At 39.2% G+C, this 22,515-nt stretch overlaps 1 protein-coding gene across 1 annotated transcript; it reads right to left on the reverse strand.

The window, feature by feature from the left end:
* Positions 1-5,352: 5,352 nt before the first annotated feature.
* On the reverse strand, positions 5,353-15,428 carry LOC148664490 (uncharacterized). Its single transcript, XM_088631491.1, has 2 exons — positions 14,908-15,428; positions 5,353-7,439 (listed from the first exon to the last, which is right to left on the reverse strand). The coding sequence occupies exons 1-2, from the start codon at positions 15,287-15,289 to the stop codon at positions 6,013-6,015; spliced, it is 1,809 nt and encodes a 602-aa protein (XP_088487617.1). The 5' UTR covers positions 15,290-15,428; the 3' UTR covers positions 5,353-6,012.
* Positions 15,429-22,515: the final 7,087 nt, after the last annotated feature.

Below are 22,515 nucleotides of genomic sequence, written 5' to 3' on the forward strand. Positions count from 1 at the left end.
CTTTAAAGCAGTAGAGCAACATTGTAGCACTTCGAGAGTATCTAGATTTTATTTTATAAACCTGGGTCTCTCTGAACACAAGCGAAGACGTTTGCTATGTGACGGTGGTAACAAAACACCTGGAAATGCCAGGAATTGAACCCAGAACCTCAAACTTGCAAGGCATGTGCTTTACCACCAAACTACACCCCCTGTAAAGTAAATATAACTCTCTGCACAAGCAGTTCAGCACAGACAAAGAATACCTGCAGTTGCCAGCCTTTCCTTTTCCTTTACTATAGAGTAAATTCATGGGAACGAAGAAATAAGGATGGGAAAAGAATCGCATTAAAGCTTCAAGTGACTGGGCACAAATGAATCAGTTATACAGTCATTGGATGTCTGTGTCTTCATAAATTTTAAGACTTTAACTTTAACTTGTGCCTTTTCCTAAAATATTTACCATTTGTAGTGACTCTTTCATGTCAGATATTCTCAGTTCCTCATCACCGGAATCACTTTCAGAATAGACAGGAAATCTGAAGTCCATCTGGGTTGATGCACTGTCTGGCGAAAAAGCCAAGTGTTGAAAATAACATACCTAACCATAGATTGAAACAACAAACCCCCATCAGAAAATATTGTAATAAGTAGTTTATACCGGACACCCCAGCTAATTTTAAGCATAAACACTTTTAAATTGGTTGGGGTGCTATAGTAGACCCCAACCACAAACCTCATGATTGGGGGGAAGAAAAAGAAAATTATGTGCAAAATTATATCAGATTAGAAAATGTAAAGCTTTTGTGGAATGTTTAGATCTTTACATTTTACTGACAACTTCTCTGCAGTTGGAACTGCTAGGTCATTAAAGGGTTAGGGTTCATATCTCTAAAAAACACATCTCTCAGAACTTTACGGTTTCGGGCGTGGACAGTGAAGTGACCTAAAAACCTACATAAGGACTTGGCTTGCAGTGTCCGAGTCTGTCAGTCTTGGGAGATCTTTGGACTTCAGAAGAATAGAACAGTGGCACGCAAAGAGCAGATACAGACAGTGGAAGACTCCCTTTTTTGAAGCCTTGCACTACAGGACTTGATGGATGACGATTAATTTTTCTTGGGTATGTACATTCGTCTTATTAAAATTGAAATTACAGCATTGTTTGATGCATTTCCATTACATGCAGCAGATATACACCCGACGCAGGCGATAGGCTCAACAGGGAATAAATCTGTGGTGTTGGAGTCGTCAGAACTCTCCGGCATCAGTGGGTAAGAATTACAACCGTGTACATCTGTATTGTGGACAGTGTTCTTTCTTCTCTTTCTGAGTGAGTCTGGGTATAAGCCAATGGCTGTAGCGAACATAAATGGCGTCACAAGTGTCAGCTGCAGAGAACTTAACACCATTGCTAACGAGAGCATGTCCATTAGATTAGATGCAGGCAGCAGGCTCGACGGGGAATTAACGTGTGGAAGAGAAGCAGAGCGTTTCTAAATAATCTTTGACAAATGGTGCGTATTACTTAAGAGTTTAACTAATTAAAAAATGTCCTGCTTACATAAGTTTTCTATTTTCTTGGTAATTTGTGATATTAGGTATCATGGTCAACACCTAACACCCTTTTTTTTTTCTTATCCGTAAAGACACTGCTCAGGCTTCAAATAATGTTAGTGGGGCCCAAAACGTGAGGCACAGCACAACCATGAAAAAAGGTTAGTATTAATTAAGCGGTGCCAAGTTGTATTGTAAAACACCTCTTTTATCAGTTACAATTAAAAGGTTACCCAAAAACAAATATGAACCTGGATCCATATCACTTAAACAGTTACTTCTTTTGGAGGAATGTTAACTAATTAAAAGTTCCTAGTTTACGCAGTTTTCTGTTTTTGATGTATTCAGCATTGCTGACTAATCCTTAATACCCATTTCTTATTCACACAGACGCGGCATCTTCGAGAGTGGAAAAAGATGTGGGAGAAATGGGGTAGCAGACGCTAGGCCCAGTGGTGATTTCATCACGGAAGGCCGTAGTTAACAACGCTGTCTGGATCAAAACATGTCAGACCTTTGGATAGAACTAATAGTGCGTTTAGAGACTTGACGAGTGGTAATGTTTTAAAGTGTGTGAGCTACATAGCTCAGTTACTAGCTATGGGGAACACTAATGAAATGGATAAAAAGAGAAAATTAGTGCGCCAAAAATCTGTTTTTGCCGATGTACAACCCGATCTACCAAAAAATGTCCAGTCTTTTACCACTTTCCTTTTTGACATAACTTCAACAGCGTATTTAGCTCAAAAGGCAGCATTTCGCGACCTGGCAATGGGATTTTATGGTACAAATGCGCCGAACGCTGATGGATGTAAATGACTAAACACGTGATTTTAAAAGTGGTTAAAAGACCGACCCCTTACCAACATCACGCGTCAGTATGTTAATAAAAGAATTAAACTTGCAAAAGCATTTTTGTTGAGACACAAAAGATTCAGAGAGAGACACAACATTCCACATGACCAACCCGATCCACACAATGAGAATGCTGGAGTAGAAAATAATGTAATGGTCAGGGGTGCTGCAGTAGAACCTGATAACGATAACTTTGAAAACTGAGAGCCAGTTGTGATGAACGATGAGAATCATATTGGTGGCGGTGGCGATACGAATAGAGACCCCTTAGTTTTCCTGGAACTCGTGCAACGTTATGACAGTACCGATAAAAATTTTAGGGCATCAGAGAACTATAAAGAATTTCGTTTTGTTTATCTTGACAAAGTTGAGTCATATGTAGTGGCTATAGACACTGTACATGGAGCAGTCCAAAGAATACTGGATGAAATTTCACCAAGTGTAGGTCCTAATGACTTTGTGCAGTTGTGTTTGTCTTCCAGCAGGTTTAATGACCTGCTTTTCTCGCTCAGAAGGTGTCCCAGAGAATTAAATGAATTAAATGATTTTTTTAAATCACATCTCAGACCTCTTACAGAGCCATACAGATGTTCTAACAGATGACACCCTCAGATTAGTAGTCACAATATAATGGAATATGGAGGGCGGTGCTCACAGAAGGTTTAAATCCATTTTGTACAGTAGGGTAATAGAACGGAAGGTACACCTTGTCAACTTACATTATCTGGACAGTAATCTGGGTTTTGCAGGCTGTGTGTACGGCTTAATGAATACTCTCTACACGAATATGCGATAATTAAAGTGGCTGAGCAATTTCACCACGATTTGTCTTTTTCAGAGAATCAGAAAATTAGCTTGTCAGATGTTGCAGCTTTTGAAAAACATTTAAAGGTGCTCATTAAAATTTTGTACCATGATCAGGGCGAGTGGAAATATTTTACATCGGGCCCCACGCTGCCAGAATCTAAAATACTTTTTGATCAATAAATAAATGAAAAAGTATATCTTTTTATGTTATTTGTTTTTTGGGGTTCTCTTTATCTATTTTATGACTCAGACGAAGATCTGATCACATTTTAGGTCAAATGTATGCAGACATACAGAAATTTTAAAGGGTTCACAAACCTTCTAGTACCACTGTAGTTATTTTATTTTTTATTTTGTTGTGTCCATTGTTCCCCTGCCTGCCTGGCTCTTGACCTGTGACTGTCTGAATGCACACAGGAGACTTTCAGGAAGGGGGTTTGTCCTGAGCCTCTGTGAAATACCCACACACTCTCATGAATAACTGCTCCATTAGCACATCACTGTACAACTAAACCACTCTGCCAGGGAGAGCCAGGACTGGACTTCAGCCCTGAACCATCCCCCTCACTGCAGCAGGGGTGCAGACAAGATACTGAATCCATCTTTTCTCCAGAAAGCAATGGCCTCACTGCCATTTCTCCCAATCCAAGCAGCAAGTTACAACAGCACCATTTTCAACTCATCTGGGAGTTCCCACTGCAGTATTGACACAAGCCAGTGGACACTGATTTGGGCCAGAGCTGCATCGCTCCTGGTAACTCAGTGCTGCTTAAGAAAACCGGGCCTGCTCTTGTGCTGGGCAGACCAGTCACCTGTGTTGATTTGCCTTCACATGAGGGTACCATTCATGGATCCCTGTTGAAAAGGACCAACCAGTGACCAGCTTGATACCCCAGCAAGAAAGAAACTATACCGATCTCAGGTTCTGTTTTATGTGATTCTGATTGCATGTTAGATAGCAGTTTTTTTTTGTTATGTTTTAACAGCTTCTATATTTTAACATTTATATGTCATAACGTTATTTTTTGTTGTTGTTTTGTTTTATAGTGTGATGTACTGCAGTTATGTTGTTGTTTTGTTTCAGTTTTTATATAGGAACTGTTTTGCCATTTTATTTATTCTTCCATGTTCCAGTTGAACTGGTTTTCTTAAACCATTTAATCTGACTCAGTTTTGGAATATTCCTGAATGCTGCACTATACAACACAGGCAGAAAAAAGTCTCCAAAATAAAATTTCCAGACAGGATAAAATTGTCACCTGTCCAAAGGTTTCCTTTGGCACCCAAAATCCAGCACTGAGTGAAAAAAAAGTATAAGTTATTATTTTATATATATATAATATATAATATACTATATAATATATATATATTATATATATATTGTATGTATAAATATATATTTTTACAGATCATCACACTGAGTATTGGTGGTTCAGTCGTAAAATTTTTAAAGAAAGGGCCGAACATGCGAGGCGTTCTTGAATCAGAACCAGGCTATACAGGTTTCTGTTCTGTGGTGGTCAGGACACATTTCTACAAGAAAAAGGAGGAATTACTTCACTCCTATTAAGCATGAGCTGAAACAGGATAAGAACGGGAGATTTTGTGTGTTTGTACATATGTCAACGCATTATCTACATCGTAGTGCCTTTCTCATTTGCACAATACTAGAAGGACCATAGAGCAAGCTCTTTATCAAGAGTAAGATTGAAACCCATGCCTTCAGGGTGACAACACTATTAAAAGCTTTGGAAAATGTGTCGGCTTTTATAATCCATCTTATTTCTGGAGTGAATGTTCTATTTGAGAGAAAAGCTAAGATGCTCATAAAGGTGGGCATGGCATAGGTTCTGTGCAGGATCTGTGAATCATTTCATATGAGAAAATAATATTTAATTGCATTAAGTTTATATATATATATCGCTTGTCCTCTCCAGATTAAACCAAAAAATAGTTGCATTGAAAAAAACAAAACTTAACATATAAAAATATGGAATTAGTAGTAATGGTGCCAAAATAGATTTTCTTATTAGGACAGATTCATACAATATCTCTTGATTCTTTATTATTTCCCTCTTTATTGGATATATTTTTCTTGGATTTTATATTTATCCTCTCTGGGGATAAATACACTTTAGATTGTGCAACAAAGACTTTGAACTTTTTGGTAGAATTTAATGAGACAGTGTGACAGTTAAGGATCCTAATCTGTTTTATACATGTTTATTGCTTAACAACTTTTAACAAAAGCTGTTACATAATTACAAGCCTATCCAATGAGAACAGTCTTAATTGTAAATTAAACAGGACTAAACTTAACATCCCAAGACTACAAAGAAATAAAGAATTAATTCAATTTAGATTTAATTTTAAAATTGTATAAAACTAAAACTTGTATCCATTTAATTATACATATAAATTAAACTTCACGACTAGAACTAATTCCATTTTAGTCAACCATAAGTAAAAGTAAAACTTTAGTTACGTGTGATCTATACTAAATCAAAAGTGGGTAACTACAAAGTGACTATGACTAATAAACATTTTAGGAACAAGTAAAGGTTTATTCCACACTGAAAAGAGAAAAAAGGCAACACAACATTTCAGCTGTGAAGCTTTCTTCGGATATCACATGCTGACACAGCTACCTACTTGAACTAATAGACATTTTAGTTGACATGACTAAAAATATGATTAAATCAAACTGGTGACTAAATTGGTGTGTTTTTAAGTCGCTGGATAAAGACTGGATAAAACTCTTCCCATTGTGACTGTAGCTGAATGATCTTTCTCCTGTGTGACTGCACTGGTGGACTATGAAGGTCTCTTGTGAGTGTGCTGGTGGCTTTTTAAGTTCCTTAACTGACTAAAACGTTTCCCACACTGACTGCAGCTGAATGGTCTCTCTCCTGTGTGAACACACTGGTGAGCTCTTAAGGTACTTGAGTCAATAAAACTCTTCCCACACTGACTGCAGCTGAATGGTCTCACTCCTGTGTGAATACGCTGGTGAGCTCTTAAGGTACTTGACTGACTAAAACTCTTCCCACACTGACTGCAGCTGAACGGTCTCTCCCCTGTGTGAATGCGCTGGTGGGTTATTAAGTTACTTGACTGACTAAAACTCTTCCCACACTGACTGCAGCTGAATGGTCTCTCTCCTGTGTGAATGAGCTGGTGTCTTCTTAAGTTAGTTGAGTGACTAAAACTTTTCCCACACTGACTGCAGCTGAACAGTCTCTCTGCTGTGTGTATGAGCTGGTGTTGTTTTAAGTGGTATAATTGACTAAAACTCTTCCCACACTGACTGCAGCTGAATGGTCTCTCTCCTGTGTGAATGCGCTGGTGAGCTCTTAAGGTACTTGACTGACTAAAACTCTTCCCACACTGACTGCAGCTGAACGGTTTCTCTCCTGTGTGAATACGCTCGTGAGCTGTTAAGTTACTTGAATGACTAAAACTCTTCCCACATTGACTGCAGCTGAACAGTCTCTCTGCTGTGTGTATGAGCTGGTGTTGTTTTAAGTGGTATAATTGACTAAAACTCTTCCCACACTGACTGCAGCTGAACGGTCTCTCTCCTGTGTGAATGCGCTGGTGTCTTCTTAAGTTATTTGACTGACTAAAACTCTTCCCACACTGACAGCAGCTGAACGGTCTCTCTGCTGTGTGAATGCGCTGGTGTCTTTTTAAGAAGCATGATTGACTAAAACTCTTCCCACACTGACTGCAGCTGAATGGTCTTATTATCAAGTCCTGTTGGAGCTGCTGTTGTTCCTCCCTGTTCTGACTCTCCTCTGTGTTTTGTAACTCAGTACTGATCTTATCAACAGGTGCATCAGTCTGCTGGCCTGCAGGGTCAATCAACTGGGGCTCCATGTCCTGCTCTGGAAGATTAAACTCACCCAGTTCTTCACTGTGCTCTTGTACAGACACACAGCCAAGTCCACTACAACCTTCTGTAATATTGTATGGGTCCAGATTGGTAATCTTCTCTATAAAATCATCAGATAGTAGGAATCCAGGTGTCTCACTCTCAGGCTCTGTCTTCATCATGGGCACAGAGTCCAGATCCTCCACTCTCTGTCTGCTCTCTGTGGGTTGCTGATTGAGTTTCTCTTTCCCTTCTGCAGAAGTGAGCTCTGTCTCCTGCATCATACTGGAGCTCCACTCCTCCTCACTGTGCTGCTGTTCAAGAGGAGCCCTTTCCCCAGCGTCAGGGAGAGCACTGGCCTCTAATCCTGCAAATACAGGACACAAGGACAAGACCTTTAACATGGGATGAAAGTAGTATTAACAACATGGAGATCCAAGAAAACAAATGTTACAATATAAGGATTTTTAGCATCTATACAGACCACCACAGAATACTAAAACACCCCAATGTTCACTTTATCCTTTCATAGTACACATTTAGTCGACAGTGTTAATTTAGTCGACAAAAATTACGACGAAATGTTTTGCAATTTTAAAGAAAATGAAACACTAAAATAATCCACAATGATAGTGACAAGGACTTGATTACTTTGCATTTCTGCTTCAGTGCACTAAGATGAGACAAAATGACCTACTGGAGTAAAACTCAAAGTGAAATTAATTTTGCAACATGAGATTCACCATTTGTGTATTTACTTTTGTCTGGCAAAAAGCAGGCTGGCTGTAACAGGTACAATCCTAAGTCTGAGGCTGTGTGTGGACTGTGCATTGCCTAAGGGCTACGGATGTGTAAGAATCGCAGTTATCAGGATCTGCCATTTTCTATCTTCTTCTGTTTTACAACTGTCTCCCATTTCTGGATGGTCTTTTCAACACCTCCTGTCATGAATTCTTATTGTGTGTTAATTGACTGCCACAATGAGATGTATACACTAGAATAAGCAGATTAAAGAAAATTGAAAACTAGAGAAGAAAGACATGCTTGTGGTTCTCCATGCTTTCAGCTGGAAAAAAAAAAGATCTGGAGTCAGGAGTATTTCATGTATAATCAGACCAAGAAAAACTCTTGTACAACATTACCGAAGATAAACAGAACTCAGCCACATTATGAGTTGAAATCTGCAATAGATCTAAAGTGCCATCTGAGCTACAGCACCCAGACACTGGGATTAAGACATCTCTTTAAAGCCCTGGCCAAATCCAAAGACAGTACAGTTAAAAAAAACTACACATTCCTGTTAACATGGCGGTGCATTTGATCCTTGCCTTTAACCAATGAAACAGGGTGAAATGTCACATGGCTTTGGGGCCGAGTTTTGAAAGCTTAACTTATCGGCAAAAAGTGTAATTTACATCATAGGCTACCTCAAATTGTCACTTACACAACTCTGTATGTTGCTTAGGCCACTCCTATTTGCCTTTTTAGTTATGGAGTCGGGAAGATAGAGCTCTGGGGTGCAGCTAAAAAAGGTCCCGTTACCCACAGAATGTAGATGATCCTGAAGACCAGAGTCAGATGGACAAAGGTTGCAAGGTGGGGAGTAAATGGATAATAAACCAGACAAGTACTGAATAAGGATGAGAAAGTTAAAACTGACTCAAAACCTGATAGGAAGTCATTGCAAGGACTTGAAGACAGGCGTAATGTGATTGCTTGCTTGCAACCCAGTAAGGATTCTGGCTGCCAAATATTGGAGATTGCTCAGTGTGGATTTAATTACCCCAGTGAACAGGATGTGCATATATTTATTCTAGAAAAATCCCTTTCTTAGTTTGTCTTGTGCCCTTTAAAAGAAAGGGAAACAGTGTGATATTCTACAATGCAGAGTGCTACTACCAATATTTACATATGATATTCGTTAAACAAATTAATACAAGCAGTTTTTGAGGATTTATTTGCAAAACTAGAGATGTAGGTAGATAAGAGATAATTTTGGGAAAGCTGAGAAATGCGCTGATAACAAGAACACTTACTAAAAGGGTTAGGCAAACTTTTGATAAATTGACAGGAGATGTTATAAACTGTGCCAGCGGCCAAATCACCCTGCAGCTCTCAACTGGCAGCCCACTGAAGCTAAGCAGGATTGAGCCTGGTCAGTACATGGATAAGATACCTCCTGGGAACCTATGGTTGTTGCTGGTAGTGCTGTTACTGGGACCAGTGGGGGGTGCCCACCTTGCGGTCTATGAGCGTCTTAATGCCCTAGTATAATGGCAGGGACACTACACAGTAGTGGGCACTGTCTTTCAGATTTGACGTTAAACCGAGGTCCTACCTTTCAGTGGTCATTAAAGATACCAAGACGTTTCCCGAGAAGAGTAAGAAGTTACCCAAGTGTCCAGGCCAAATATCCCCCTTAGCCTTTACCATGGCCTCCATACTATCCCCATGTATGATTGGCTCACACTTGGCCTGCGATGGACTGGCTCCCTGTCCAGGGTGTAACCTGCCTTGCACTCGTTGCTTGCTGAGATAAGCTCCGGCTCTTCCCGCAACCCCGAATGGGATAATGCGGTTAGGAGGATGGATGGATGTTATAGACTGCAGAGGAAGATGATGAAGTTAAGAGACAGAATGTTTACACAGCTACTGAAATGAGGATTGCATTTTAGATTTTCTGCATTGAACTGTGTGTTGGATGCACGTGAACTGAAGGAATGTGCAAACATAGCTGATAGCTGATCCATGGAGCCAGGATCTTAAGATGTTTATATATAGAGTTAATTTGTTTAAATGACTAGTTATGAATATTGATGTGCCAGAGAGGTGGAAAGACTGTTTCCTTAAGCTACCACTATAAAATAATTTATCCTCAGTGAGATCCCGCCATCTCATAGCAGTTTTTATCACTATGTATAGAGTTGTTACAGTGTCGTTAATCCCATCCATTTTCTAATCTCTTTATCCAGTACAGAGGAGCTGGAATCTATCCCAGCATGCAACAAAGCACAAGACAGAATACACCCTGGACATAGCACCAGCACATCACAGGGCAGACGAACAGACACAAACACACACTCACAAGAGGATCAGTATTCCCATAAGCCAATTAAATCATATCACCTGAAGAAAACCCACGGAACCCAGAGAGAACATGCAAACTCCACAAATATAGTACCCCAGTAATTGAAACTAGGGCCCCAGTGCTGCAAAACAGTAATGCTAACCACTGCACCACAATTAGAAATGGACGGATAGCGTACTCATCTTTCTAGTTCAAAGAATTGCATGCATAATTTAATTTTGAAAGCCACCGAGACATCTGGTGCTACTGTTGTATTTGTGAGAAAACATGCAAAAAGATTGCTTACAACAAGTGATACGGCCAGCAGCCATATAAGTCTGCAACTCACTACTAACTGGTGTGAGCCTGGCCAGTACCTGGATGGGAGATGTCCTGGGAAAAACTGAGGTTGCTGTTGGAAAAGGTGTTAGTGGGCCCAGTAGGGGGCTCTCACCCTGCGCTCTGTGTGGATCCTAATGCCCAAGTATAGTCCTTCGGATGGGACGTAAAACCGAGGTCCTGACTCTCTATGGTCATTAAAAATTCCCAGGGCGTTTCTCGAAAGGAGTAGGGGTGTAACCCCAGTGTCCTGGCCAAATTACCCATTGACCCTTACCAATCATGGCCTCCTAATTATCCCCATCTATGAATTGGCTTCATTGTGTGTCTGTTTTGTTTTTAATGTCTTAATCTTGTTCTTCTTGTAATTAAATTGTTGTACTTGAAGTTGTAAAACTCAAAACCTTGGTTTACCAGGAGACTTTAATGTGATTTCTTATTATAACATGCATCTGCAGTTGTTATGTTTATATTTCACTATATTTACCCATAATCATTATGCCAGCATAGGTTAAAGCAAAAATGGACACTAGACTCTAGAACCCAGTAAAATAGTAGATAATTTGGATTTGTTGATGTCTTTTAAGATTTTGAACACTTGATTCAGGCCCCTTCATAGCTTTCTCTGTTCAAGCTAAAAATAAAAAGGTTCAGTGTGTAGCAAAGAAGCACCAATAGATTGAATGTGGAAAATAAGTCTCGTTCTAAGTTTCTTGCTTTTGAGAGCAAACTTACCCAGATCTGCAATATTTTAAAATATATGCCGTCGTTTAATAAAAATATCAATGTCCAGTTATATGCTTGAACGAGACAGAAAAATAACGATTATGACCTACATATTAACACACTGACCAGAATAATTGAAAAGCTTTGATTCAGAGCCCCTGCAGTTAGTGTTAATTAGAAAAACAACAGTGCTGAAACCTGAGCACAAATTCAGCTGCTCTCCAGCTTTGTTCCGCACGGCTTTTTGTTACAATTGAGCTGAGAGCTGGAGATGATCTCTAGATAGAACCATATTAACTAGTCCGCAGCTGTGTGCTCCTTTCGAAAGTTTGTTGCAATTACTCTACTCTCCTCCCCCATTGATAGCTGGAGTGTGGTGAGCGTTCTTGCGCAATATGGCACCATTGGTGGTGGTGGAGGGGGGTCCCCATTACCTATAAAGAACTTTGAATGGAGTGTCCAATAAAGCGCTGTATAAGTGTAAGCAATTAATTATTATTATTAACAACTGTGCCATCTTAATCCTTAGTTAAGACATTTGATTTTTATGAACAGTTAACATTGATTATTCATTCATTCATTATTCAATCATTTGAAAGTACAATAGGCTTCTGCAAAAATAAATTTAGATGGCGAGAAAGATGTGTAATGATACATCTATACAAGGGAATTAGAAGTCAAACAAAATTCACATTGTTTAGTTTTAAACACTAAGTTATATATGCAGAAGCAATGGGTGCCATTTGCACTTTAATAATAATTGCTTACACTTATATAGCACTTTTCTGGACACCCCACTCAAAGCGCTTTACAGGTAACGGGGACTCCCATCCACCACCACCAATGTGCAGCCCCAACTGGAGGATGCGACGGCAGCCACAGTGTGCCAGAACACTATCAGTGGGGAGGAGAGTAGAGTAATGAAGCCAATTCATAGATGGGGATTATTAGGAGGCCATGATTGGTAAGGGCCAATAGGAAATTTGGCCAGGATGCCGGGGTAACACCCCTACTCTTTTCGAGAAACCCCCTGGGATTTTTAATGACGACAGAGAGTCAGAACCTTGGTTTTACATCTCATCCCAAGGACGGCGCCCATTTAACTTTGTGCTATAGAACGCTCAGACTGTATTGATGAGCTCCGCAACTCCTCTCTGTCTTGGTACTGCCTTCCTCTCTGAAAGCGCGCAGAGGGCAGTGTGCTATTTTCCCAGCCTCTGATTGGAAACAAAAGACCAGATGATCTGCTTCACACCACAAGAAGAATGTGATTTTGTCTGCATGAAATGAGTGTTGCATTTATGAAATTCAATCATTTTAAATGTTTAATTAAAAAGTAAAAAACAGCATACACAAATTTTCTAAGCTGATCATAAGGAAGAAAACTGACCCATTGGTTGCACATACAAAGTGTTTTTTATCTAAACCAATTATATAGATTTTAAAGTCATGCAATGTTTAAGTTAGACAGGAACACATCATTGTATAATATTTTTTAATCATTTTATTTTTTATTTTTAAAAAATTGCTAGCCCAGCATGGTAAAAAGCACTGTTATAGACTGAAACACAGGCCTGCCATAATACTTATACTTAACATAATACTAGCACAACATGAATAACACTTACACTACTCTTAGACTATGGCAGTTTTTCAACTGAATTATTATGGCATCAAAAGACCTAGTTATAAATAATATCAGTGAGATAAAGAATGTGTATATTACTTTTCCTGTTCTGTGGTAGTACTTTAAGTAACTCATGCAGTAATTACCCTATGGTTATTACAAATTCAGTATTGGTGGAAGCCTCTACTAAATAAACTAATTTTGTTTTAATCAGTTTAATTAAGATAATTAATTAAGACTAATTGTAGTGAAAATTGAGTTGACTGGACTAAATTAAAAACAGATGACTAAAAGGTGGCTATGACAGACACTTGACTTGACTAAGACTATGACTAAATCAAAAACTGGAGACTAAATTAACACTGCAAACAAATACACAGAAAAATAACACGCAGAATTAGCAACTTTTCTAAACACACATTACATTTGTTGGTAACAAATACCTCTATTGACCGCAACAATCAGCACTGACCAGCAAAGTCTTTTAATAACCACGTTAAGGTTTAAATGTGAAAACAGCGTGGTGATTGGTCAAAGCCCAAGCATAGTCCTCAGTGTGCTGTTTAAGGTTGAACTCTAGAAGCAGTGACTGGCTTAGACAGTGAATTCAGAGAGGGGCACAAATGAACCAGGCAGGAAGGGAGACAGTCTGATACAGAACTGTTTAATTACAGAGAGGCTCCCAGCTGAAACAGAAAGAGGTGAGCTAGTGATTCAGAAAAAAAAAACAAAGAGGGGAAAAAAGGCAAAAGGGCACAGAGATAACCAGTGGGAGAAAATGAGACTCGGGGATGATTTTCCACTGAGTCATTACTTGATATGAGGGAAAGGGTTGTTTTGAGTTTACTCGCAGAAAGGGAAGGGAATGCTAACACGAGTGCAACACTCAATAACAACAACATTGGATTGAATCATAATAATAAAGTTTTCTTTTTATTTTATATAACACCTTTAAAAGAGGCTTCTCAAAGCTCTTTACAGGGGAAAAAAGCCACACAGTGGGAGGAGGCAGCAGAATTAAACAGGTACAGTTCAATAAGAGCAGACAACACTGTCCAGACATTGTCGCACAGAAATACCAAGAGAAAAACCCTGGGAACAGAGATTCCTTAAAAATCCAGGACACTCCTCCAAGATCAATGAATAGAGCAGAATCCCCAAACTTAAAACACCCCAATATGCTGCAGCTCACCAGAGACATTCCAATATTCACTTGTTCCTGCACCTCAAACCCCTGACCAATAGAAAACATAAGAATGCATATATCTATCGACTGACTGACCATTTTTATCCTGTTTAAAATGTCACGTTTATGTCCAGATTTTATTTGCTTTTGTAAAACCCAAATCACTGAAAAAAACATTTGGCCAAGATTATATTAAAAATAAGTTAAATAAATTAAAAAGATATTAAACATAATTCCAAAGATAAAAAAAAACATTCAACAACAAGATACTAATGTATTCTGTAACAATTATATAAATACAGTAGCTCATCATTTTTTGCTCCAGTTACTGAATGATATAGACTAAAAAACGTCTAAACAATGTGTTCTCGGCCTTGTTACTGAAATACAGATGAGGGGATGAGGAGAATGAGAGGTTAATACAGACCTCTCATAACTGGTCACTACAGTACATTAACACTTCACTGAGAGAAAAAGGTTAATAAAAACACGAATATCCCAAATATTCCTGACAGAATATTCCAGAGGAATTACTACAGACAGACCCTGGTGGACTGGAATGTTAAACAAATATAAAAGCTAAACAAATACTGTATTTGTATTATAATAATTGTGTAATATTATATACTGTATATATATTTCCTAATAACATCGGATTACACACCGATTTAGAGAAACAGATGCTGAATCTGCTGAGATGCTGAGTTGTTTTTAGCATCATAACCGGATTATAATAATTTAAGTTTCCAGTAAAGCATCCTGTCGCTATATCACACAAGTCTTTCCACTTCACTTTGTATCTCTCCACTATATTCTCACCAGTGAGGAAGTTAAGGACATTGTTTTTAAACTCACACACACACTGACTTCATACAAGTCACCACACTGACCTGCCAGCTCCAGTTTCGTGTCCATTTCTTCTTTTATTTCTGCAGTGACTTCACAGGGAAGCGTGTGTCCAACACGATCTGTCTGTCCCTGATCTCCTCCTGCTCCCGACTCCTTCTCGCACTGCTGAAATCTCACCTTCAGGCTCTCGTTCTCCTTCTTCAGTTGCGCCATTTCACTCCCAACACTGTCCTCCACACACTGTGTGATTTTAAACACGGCCCGTCTCACCAGGACCTGGGAGACGCTGCGGAGTTTGTCTTGAAACTCAGAGTCAGACATCCTGTTTCTGAAAACGTCTGAAACTTCATACACGATCGATTTGAGCAAAACCTGCATGAAAGAGTGAAGCTCAGTTTGCAGATTCAACAAACACTCCGCCATCCTTCTGTAGAGTCGGTCAGAAACAAAGGCTAAATTGTGGAGTTTAAACGCAAAAACGTTCTTATTTTATTCTTCACAGATCCTGCATTCAGGCCTGTATTCCGTTATACACAGCTGACAATTCGTAGCATAGTAAAAAAAAAAAAATAACTTTCTTCTTGATTATTTAGCTAAAACAATTGACTCAATCACTGTCGCGTGGGTGAAATATCTGTTGTGTTGAGTCGCGCAGCATGATGACGTCATTCTTTAGGGCTGCCGCAGCTTCAGAACAACTGAGGAGAGGAATTTTGAGACAGAGGTATTTCTGCAACCCCTGCAACAGATATAAACCTCACCACACCTGCTAGCGCCATCTAGTCAGGACGAGTGAATCACCTGCGAGTTACGCAGTGTGAATTTTTTGAAACAGACAATGTATTTCCAGATTTTACTTGCAGGACACTATAATGCACATTATTATCAGCGCAGGATTTCATGTAAAGCTATTTTTAAATCGAAGCACACATCACTAATCACCTGCTCTGCTCAGTTTTGTGATATAATATTAAATGCAATCTCTGAATAAGTCACTGAACTGTTCCAGACCAACTGAAAGGACGGAATGCAGACAATAACTTAACAGATTTAAATTTTATTCTTCTATTGCCCCTCCACAACCCACTCAAATTCATCTTATCTAATAAATACATTTTTTCTTCCTTTCATTTTCTTTATACACCTATCTTTCCCTTCCTTACTATTTTTTCCCAATGTTTTTTATCTCTCACATCTCTCCATACTTATAGCTTTGTTTATCTTAGATTAAATATGTCTCAACAAGGCCACATACTTGTTTAAATTGATTTATTTTTCCTTCCAGGCTATAAACAGTGTTTTCATCTTCAGTCTGTCCAACAGGTTGATTGGCCCCATATTGTTCATCTGTTTCTACAGAACAGCTCTTCCTCCAAAATGTAAGCGTAGCCAATGAGACTAGGAGCCTGCAGAAAAGAAATATGCCTATTGTAATAATTCTAAGAATTGTTCTAGTGCAAGAGCTTAACCAAAACTGTACCTGTATTTCTAGGTGTTATACCAGTTCAGTCATACATATACATTTTGTGATCAGTCACCTTGGAGTCTGCTTAACCAGTAGAAATCAAATACAACTGAAGTTTTTCTTGTTGAGACTTAAACTGTTAATCTTCCATATCAGGTAAGTGTATAAAAAGTCAGCTGTAACTCTTCTTGTCAGAACTACTCTCCTGACTGTAAGAAGGATACTTCTTCTTGGTCATGCATTCAATAAACTCCTCTTCTACTTAACAAAAAATGTCTCAAGTGGATTTTTGTTCTACATCTCCATTCGCAGGTTTTTGGTAAAAAAAAATCGCCAGGATTTTCTTGTTAGCTGGCAGAATTCCTTCTGCACTAATGAGCAAGATTTGTATTTCATCTTTCACAAGTTATATGCAATTTTTGAAAAACAAGTTGTCCAAAAAGGAAATGAATACTTGCATTGAACCAAATCAAGCCATATTTGATCTTCAATAATTATGATACATTCTATAGGACAAAACAAGAAGAAAGATACCGCAGGATTTCAGAAACAGGATTTCCTGTTTATTGAGAGAAGCTTTTACCATCCAGGAATTTTCGTGTCCAAGGACTTCAATGTGCTTTCCATATACAGCTGCCACTGAAGCACAGCACAGACTCAGAAGCTTGACATCTCCCAAGGAATATGTTGAAATTGTAGGTGAAAGAGGAAAATGACCCTCAAGTACAAGGACAAGATGATCATCTTGATCTCACCACCTCATGACTGGTCTAGTGGCAGTGCCCTGACAAGGTGGCTGAGTGGTTAAGGTGATGATTGCTAATCCATTGTGCTCTGCACGCATGGGTTAGAATCCTATTGTTGTTGTGTTGTGTTCACTGTTCCTATTTGAAACTGTTTAATAAGCATTCTTTGTCATTGGTGTTCCTTTACGAGAACAGTAGCCAAAGAGCTTCCTCTATATTTATTTGAGTGAAGGGGGGGAAACCATGTATGTGCAGAAAATAATCATTGAATTGAAGTGCTGCCCCACATAAGTAATGTCTGAACTTATTGTTGGTAACCTGGAGAGCAGACCAACCTCTTCAGTGATGTAAAGCACAGGACCTGCAGTATGTAACATACACTAAATATGATATTTCAGTCTTCTGTGGAGCAACTCATACGAAACTTTAAATCCCAGGGTTGTGAATTCAAGCTCCATGCTGGTGTAGCGGCAAGGCTTATTAATAATACAGGAATTAAGTTTTCTGCTCCCTTGCCTTGCTCTCCCCCATCCTAGTGGTGCTGGACACAGAGAGGCCATTCCATTTGGTTCAGATTTAAGATGTTTTTCTATCTGAGTTTTTTCTATGTTTTTCCTGATAAGGAACAACTCCCAAGTCTGAGGTTCTCTAGCCACCCTAATAAATGGTCATCTCTGGTGCCTTACTGTCTGGGAGATTCCAAGGGAGAGTCTCATCCTAGGTTGTTTACAACCCTAATGTCAGAGAGCATAGTTATTCATCCTCCACCTTGATCAGCTAATCAGGAACTGGTAGGGCAGGGTAACCCCACATGGGTCTCAAATGTCCACGGAACATTCAAGCAATGAACAACCGTAGTTCCTCCAGATAAAAAAGGCAGCACAGGGCCCAGAAGATGCCCCTCCAGGACATTCTGACTCAGCTCGGACAATCACGTGATGGAGTCGAGAACGGAGAACGTTCGCGTGTAACCAAAGGATCCGCCCGAGGTTAGCCCAGTAGCAAGCCTCATGAACCCACCGCGAACGCTCGCCTGATCAAGGAGTGAACTAAGATCGGAACTGTCAATAGCTGGATCTTATTATTCAGGGCTAGCACTACATTGGGAATGAAACGGTCTTCTTCCCATCGAAAGAGCGGACCCACAGTCACTTTTCATGTCCACAGTCTCTGCTAGTGGAGCCAGGACTAACTCCCCTCCTTCTCCCACACATCACGCCAGACCAGGACTGCCTGGCGCTGGTCCAGAGGATGCCGATTGGATGCAGCAACAGCCTGTCACTGTTCTCTTGTGTCCGTGGGAGATCTGAATCCACACAGATTGGATGAGTATTCAACATTCTGCATTACAGCTCGAGAATTCAATTGTTACCTCAACCCCAGTTGATATCAATTTAATGCCTATGAGTGATGTACTTCCCTTTGAGTATCTAGTGTAGAAGTTGTAATCAAAGTTAATTTACGAAACAGTATAAATGAATGGTATACTGAATGTATGTCCCTCATGGTTTGTGACTCTTCGTTATTGAATATACAGTATAAGGTCAGCAGGCTTGGGGAATTGAACTTTAAGGTGAAGACTGCGGGTTCAGTAGCAGCAGAACCTGATCAGTATCAGTTGACTCCGATATACTTTGAAAACTTAACTTCTGGATTTAGAGTCAGATATGCTACCGTTGCACAATGGGGTACTTAATTAAAAAAAAAATAGAAAAACAATCAGTGTTCCTGGATCTGTTATCGAGAACAACACCTGCACAAGAGCTGCGCAGGAAGAATGTTATGTGGTCTGGGAAGAAGAGACTCTGTTTGGAAGAGCGGTGCTCTTCACAGGATAATTTTTTTTGTGACGCTGATTTGTCTCCTTTGGGGAATTCAAAGGCACTGCAGCTGTGATAATATATTTCAAGGATGTAACTGCTGTGCTACAGTATGTGCAGAATTTTAGAAAACAGTTCGTCAACAAAGTACACTGTTTAGGTTAGTTTAGAAGACAATGTACCAAAACAATATATGCTGTCTGGGTCATTAGAATTAGCTGAAAGTAACTGATAAGCTTTGAATAACAAATCTAGTTTTTCTTCTCTCGCTCTATGATGTAATCTGTTTTCTCTTAGAGAAAGGGGAAGTTTTAGAAGGGACCAAGTGCTGAACTTTTTTACAGCGCAACGTCTTATAAAAACCCTGTACTGCTTGTAACAAATTGAGTCTCTGGTTGCACTTTGCGAAGTGGCAGCAGGGCTCCCAATATTGCAATATTGAAATAAAGACCTTACTCAGGTGAGAACTCTCTCTTGTGGCTTCCTTGATAGTTATATTTCCATGACAGAGCTCGTGGTGCAACGGTAGTGTGTCTGGCTCCAGATCAGAAGGCTGCATGTTCAAATCACATTGAGGTCAGCTGTTAGCTTTTCAGGTTATGCTGGTCCTGAACACGGAATTCACACCACGAAGTTGAGTTCTATCTGTACACCACATAGATAATCTAAACAAAATAGAGCAGTACAGGACACGCAGTGTGGAGCTCACACAGTGAATAGCCTTGAACACAAGAGAAAAGGCACAGTTCACATCTGCTAAACATCATGTCTGACTTTAGAGACAGCTACTGTACATCAGAGAATGGAATCCCGGAAGTTTCAGATAATTTTTTTTTAAATACAGGTTCAAGCAAACCTGAAAGTTAGGGAGTTTCGGACACTTTTCTTTTATTAAATAGTGTCTGAAGCCTGAAAATGTAATTTGAAAAAAACCCCGCTATTGGACATTTTGTAACGATTTGCTATTTCATGCTGGAAAACAAAGGAAACAGACCCAACGTTTGCTTTCAGGTGCGGTTCATTACATAATAGATATCTATTACTGAGGAGCTTGAATAAAATTTACACGAGCCAGGTAGAAGTCGAACCTACAATCTTATGATCCGAAATCAGATGCGTTATTTATTAAACCGCTGGTATTTCACAAAACCTGAATTTCCCCATAGTGTGCTCAGCACCGCTACTAGTAATACACCGCCACGTCTAAAATTTCAAAGTGAGAAACATGTGTTTTCTGATTTTTTATGAGTTTTAAAATATCATCTCTGTAAATCAGACAAAGGGTTTATGTTTCGCACTGAAATTCTGATTGACTGAGAAATCAAAGAAAGACTGTTTTCTTCCACAACACCGTATAATTATCACATCCACCAGACTCTCCAACTTCTCCAGAGCTTGCTGGGTGAGCATTTGCTCTGATAAATTAGGTCACGTATCATGTTAAATCACTTCTTCTCAACACAACATTTCCTGATGCACATTTTCTCTATGAAAAAAAGACATTTTTCCCTTGCACGATTTCTCGTTTTTTATCAAAGCGTACAGAAATAAAAAAGAAGAAGAAATAATGTTGCAAAAGAACTCTGTCGCCCTTGGGAGATGTCAAACCCATTGGACATGAAAAATGCCAGATAAAAGCCAGTTCTCTTCGTTTCTCAGTGTCGGGGCTGCTACTGTATGTAAAAGAGGCAATTTGCTCTGAGAGCAGGTTCAGCGCTTACTGAACGCAGATGTCTCAGAGCGGTGTGTCCAAGTGGCTGTAAAAGGGGACAGGTGTCCTGTCACCATAGGTTAGTTGGTTAAAGTGCCTTTCTCTTAAACAAAAGAACCTAGGTTCAAATCCCAGCTGTGTATTTCTTCTTATCTTGTAGTACAGAACGTACCATTTTGGTCACTCACAAAGGGCTTGATTTTGTTAAATGCAGGTGTTCATTTCCTTTCTGGAAAACTTGCTTTTGATTAAATTCACACAGCTTGCAAAACATGAAATTCAATTCTTGGTTATCAGTGCAGAAGAAATATTACCGGCTGGCATAAAGAATGGTAAGAGATTTTTTTTTAACCAGAAACTTGTGATTCGAGAACCCAGTAGTCAGTCTCTGTGGCGCAATCAGTTAGTGCATTTGGCTGTTAACTGAAAGGTTGGCGTTTCGAGTCCACCCAGGGCTGGGTTTCTTTTGCGATGTAAACATTGTCTTCGCATAGGTAGATTGGATTTCTCAGCGAAACCATAGCCATTTTAATATTTGCAGGAAATTCGAGTGTTCAACGCGTGTCAAAAATGTCCAATAATGCCCAACATCTCAACTCCCCAGAAAACCATATTCACACAAGAAAAATGATCGTCGAATCATCATTTATACTCCCATCACATCCTCTGCTGAAATATTTTAAAAATACAATGCAGATTTGTTTGAGAACTTGACAAGCATTGTTACGTTAGCACTGTGCAGTTGGATTTTGATATTTTGACATATTTACCTTAATTTTAAACATTAATACAATCTATTGTAATTGTGTTGTAATATTAAAATATCTTAGCTGAGGATGCAAAGGGGTGAAAGGGAAAGGTCAGAGGGTACAGTAACAACAAGGTTAGGATTGGTGGAGGTGGTAGGGGTGTTGATGGTTTTTCTCTGTAGAGGACGATTGAGTTTTTTATCCTTCTCTGAAGTGAGAAACTGGAAGAGTTGGGAGTTGAGAGATCTGATGAGGTTAGATATAAAAGGAAGATGATGTTGAGCTGTTAGCGGTAAAAATTACTTAATGTCTTTGATGTTGTCATCAAAGATAAACTGCAGTAAGCAAAGATAAAAAGAAAATTATCCTTGCTTACTGCCCTGTCTTTCTCACACCTGAAGAAGGCTCCACGGCCAACAAGTTGCGTTTCCTTTCCTATCTTTTCAGCATGGAATAACCCTTTACTTGTTCATTTGCAGCCTACGCATGCTAACGCAGCTACTCACCTGATATTTAACATTCCTATAATCACAAATATGAATGTCCACTGTGGGTATATTTTCCATGATTATTTATTCTGTCATTGAAGCATATTTTATGTCATACCGAAGTGTCATAATCACTGAATTTTTTTTTTCATTTAAAAAGTAAGAAAATGATAAATCACTATGAATTGCATTTAGCCTGTTCTGATCTAGATTTTCTATATACTTTAACATGCCACGTTCACAATGTCACAACTCAGAAATGCAACAGTGAAGTGTTGTAATTACAAATGTACATAGTGTTGGAACATTGAGATGTTTTGGTAATGAGGAAGGAGGGACATGCCATGTTCAAATGGTACAGTAAGATTTCTTGTATTTTGGGATTAAGAGAACCTGTTACATTGTGTCTCACACGTCAGTGTCAGAATTTTGAGACATTTTCATAATCAAGAGGGAGGGCCATAAATACAGTAGAAAGTGCATTCCCAATGCATTCTCTCATGCTTTGTTCCGAGGGTCATATTTAAAAAATGTTGCAGTAAAATTTCCTAAAGTTCAGGATTTTGATAGTCTGTTCCATTGTCTCTCACACCTCAGTGTCAGAATTTTGAGATGTTTTTATAACCAGGGGGTAGGTTTATAGCAATAAGCAGAAAGTGCCATCTGTCAC

Source organism: Lepisosteus platostomus, chromosome 5, assembly GCF_059453375.1.
Source record: "Lepisosteus platostomus isolate fLepPlt1 chromosome 5, fLepPlt1.hap1, whole genome shotgun sequence".
Taxonomy (NCBI): domain Eukaryota; kingdom Metazoa; phylum Chordata; class Actinopteri; order Semionotiformes; family Lepisosteidae; genus Lepisosteus; species Lepisosteus platostomus.

Excerpts from the sequence above, each read along its gene's own strand:
- LOC148664490 (XM_088631491.1), bottom strand. The coding sequence starts at position 15,289 with ATGGCGGAGTGTTTGTTGAATCTGCAAACTGAGCTTCACTCTTTCATG. Across the intron at positions 7,440-14,907 it reads CACGAAACTGGAGCTGGCAG|GATTAGAGGCCAGTGCTCTC; the intron begins GTCAGTGTGGTG and ends CTGTATTTGCAG.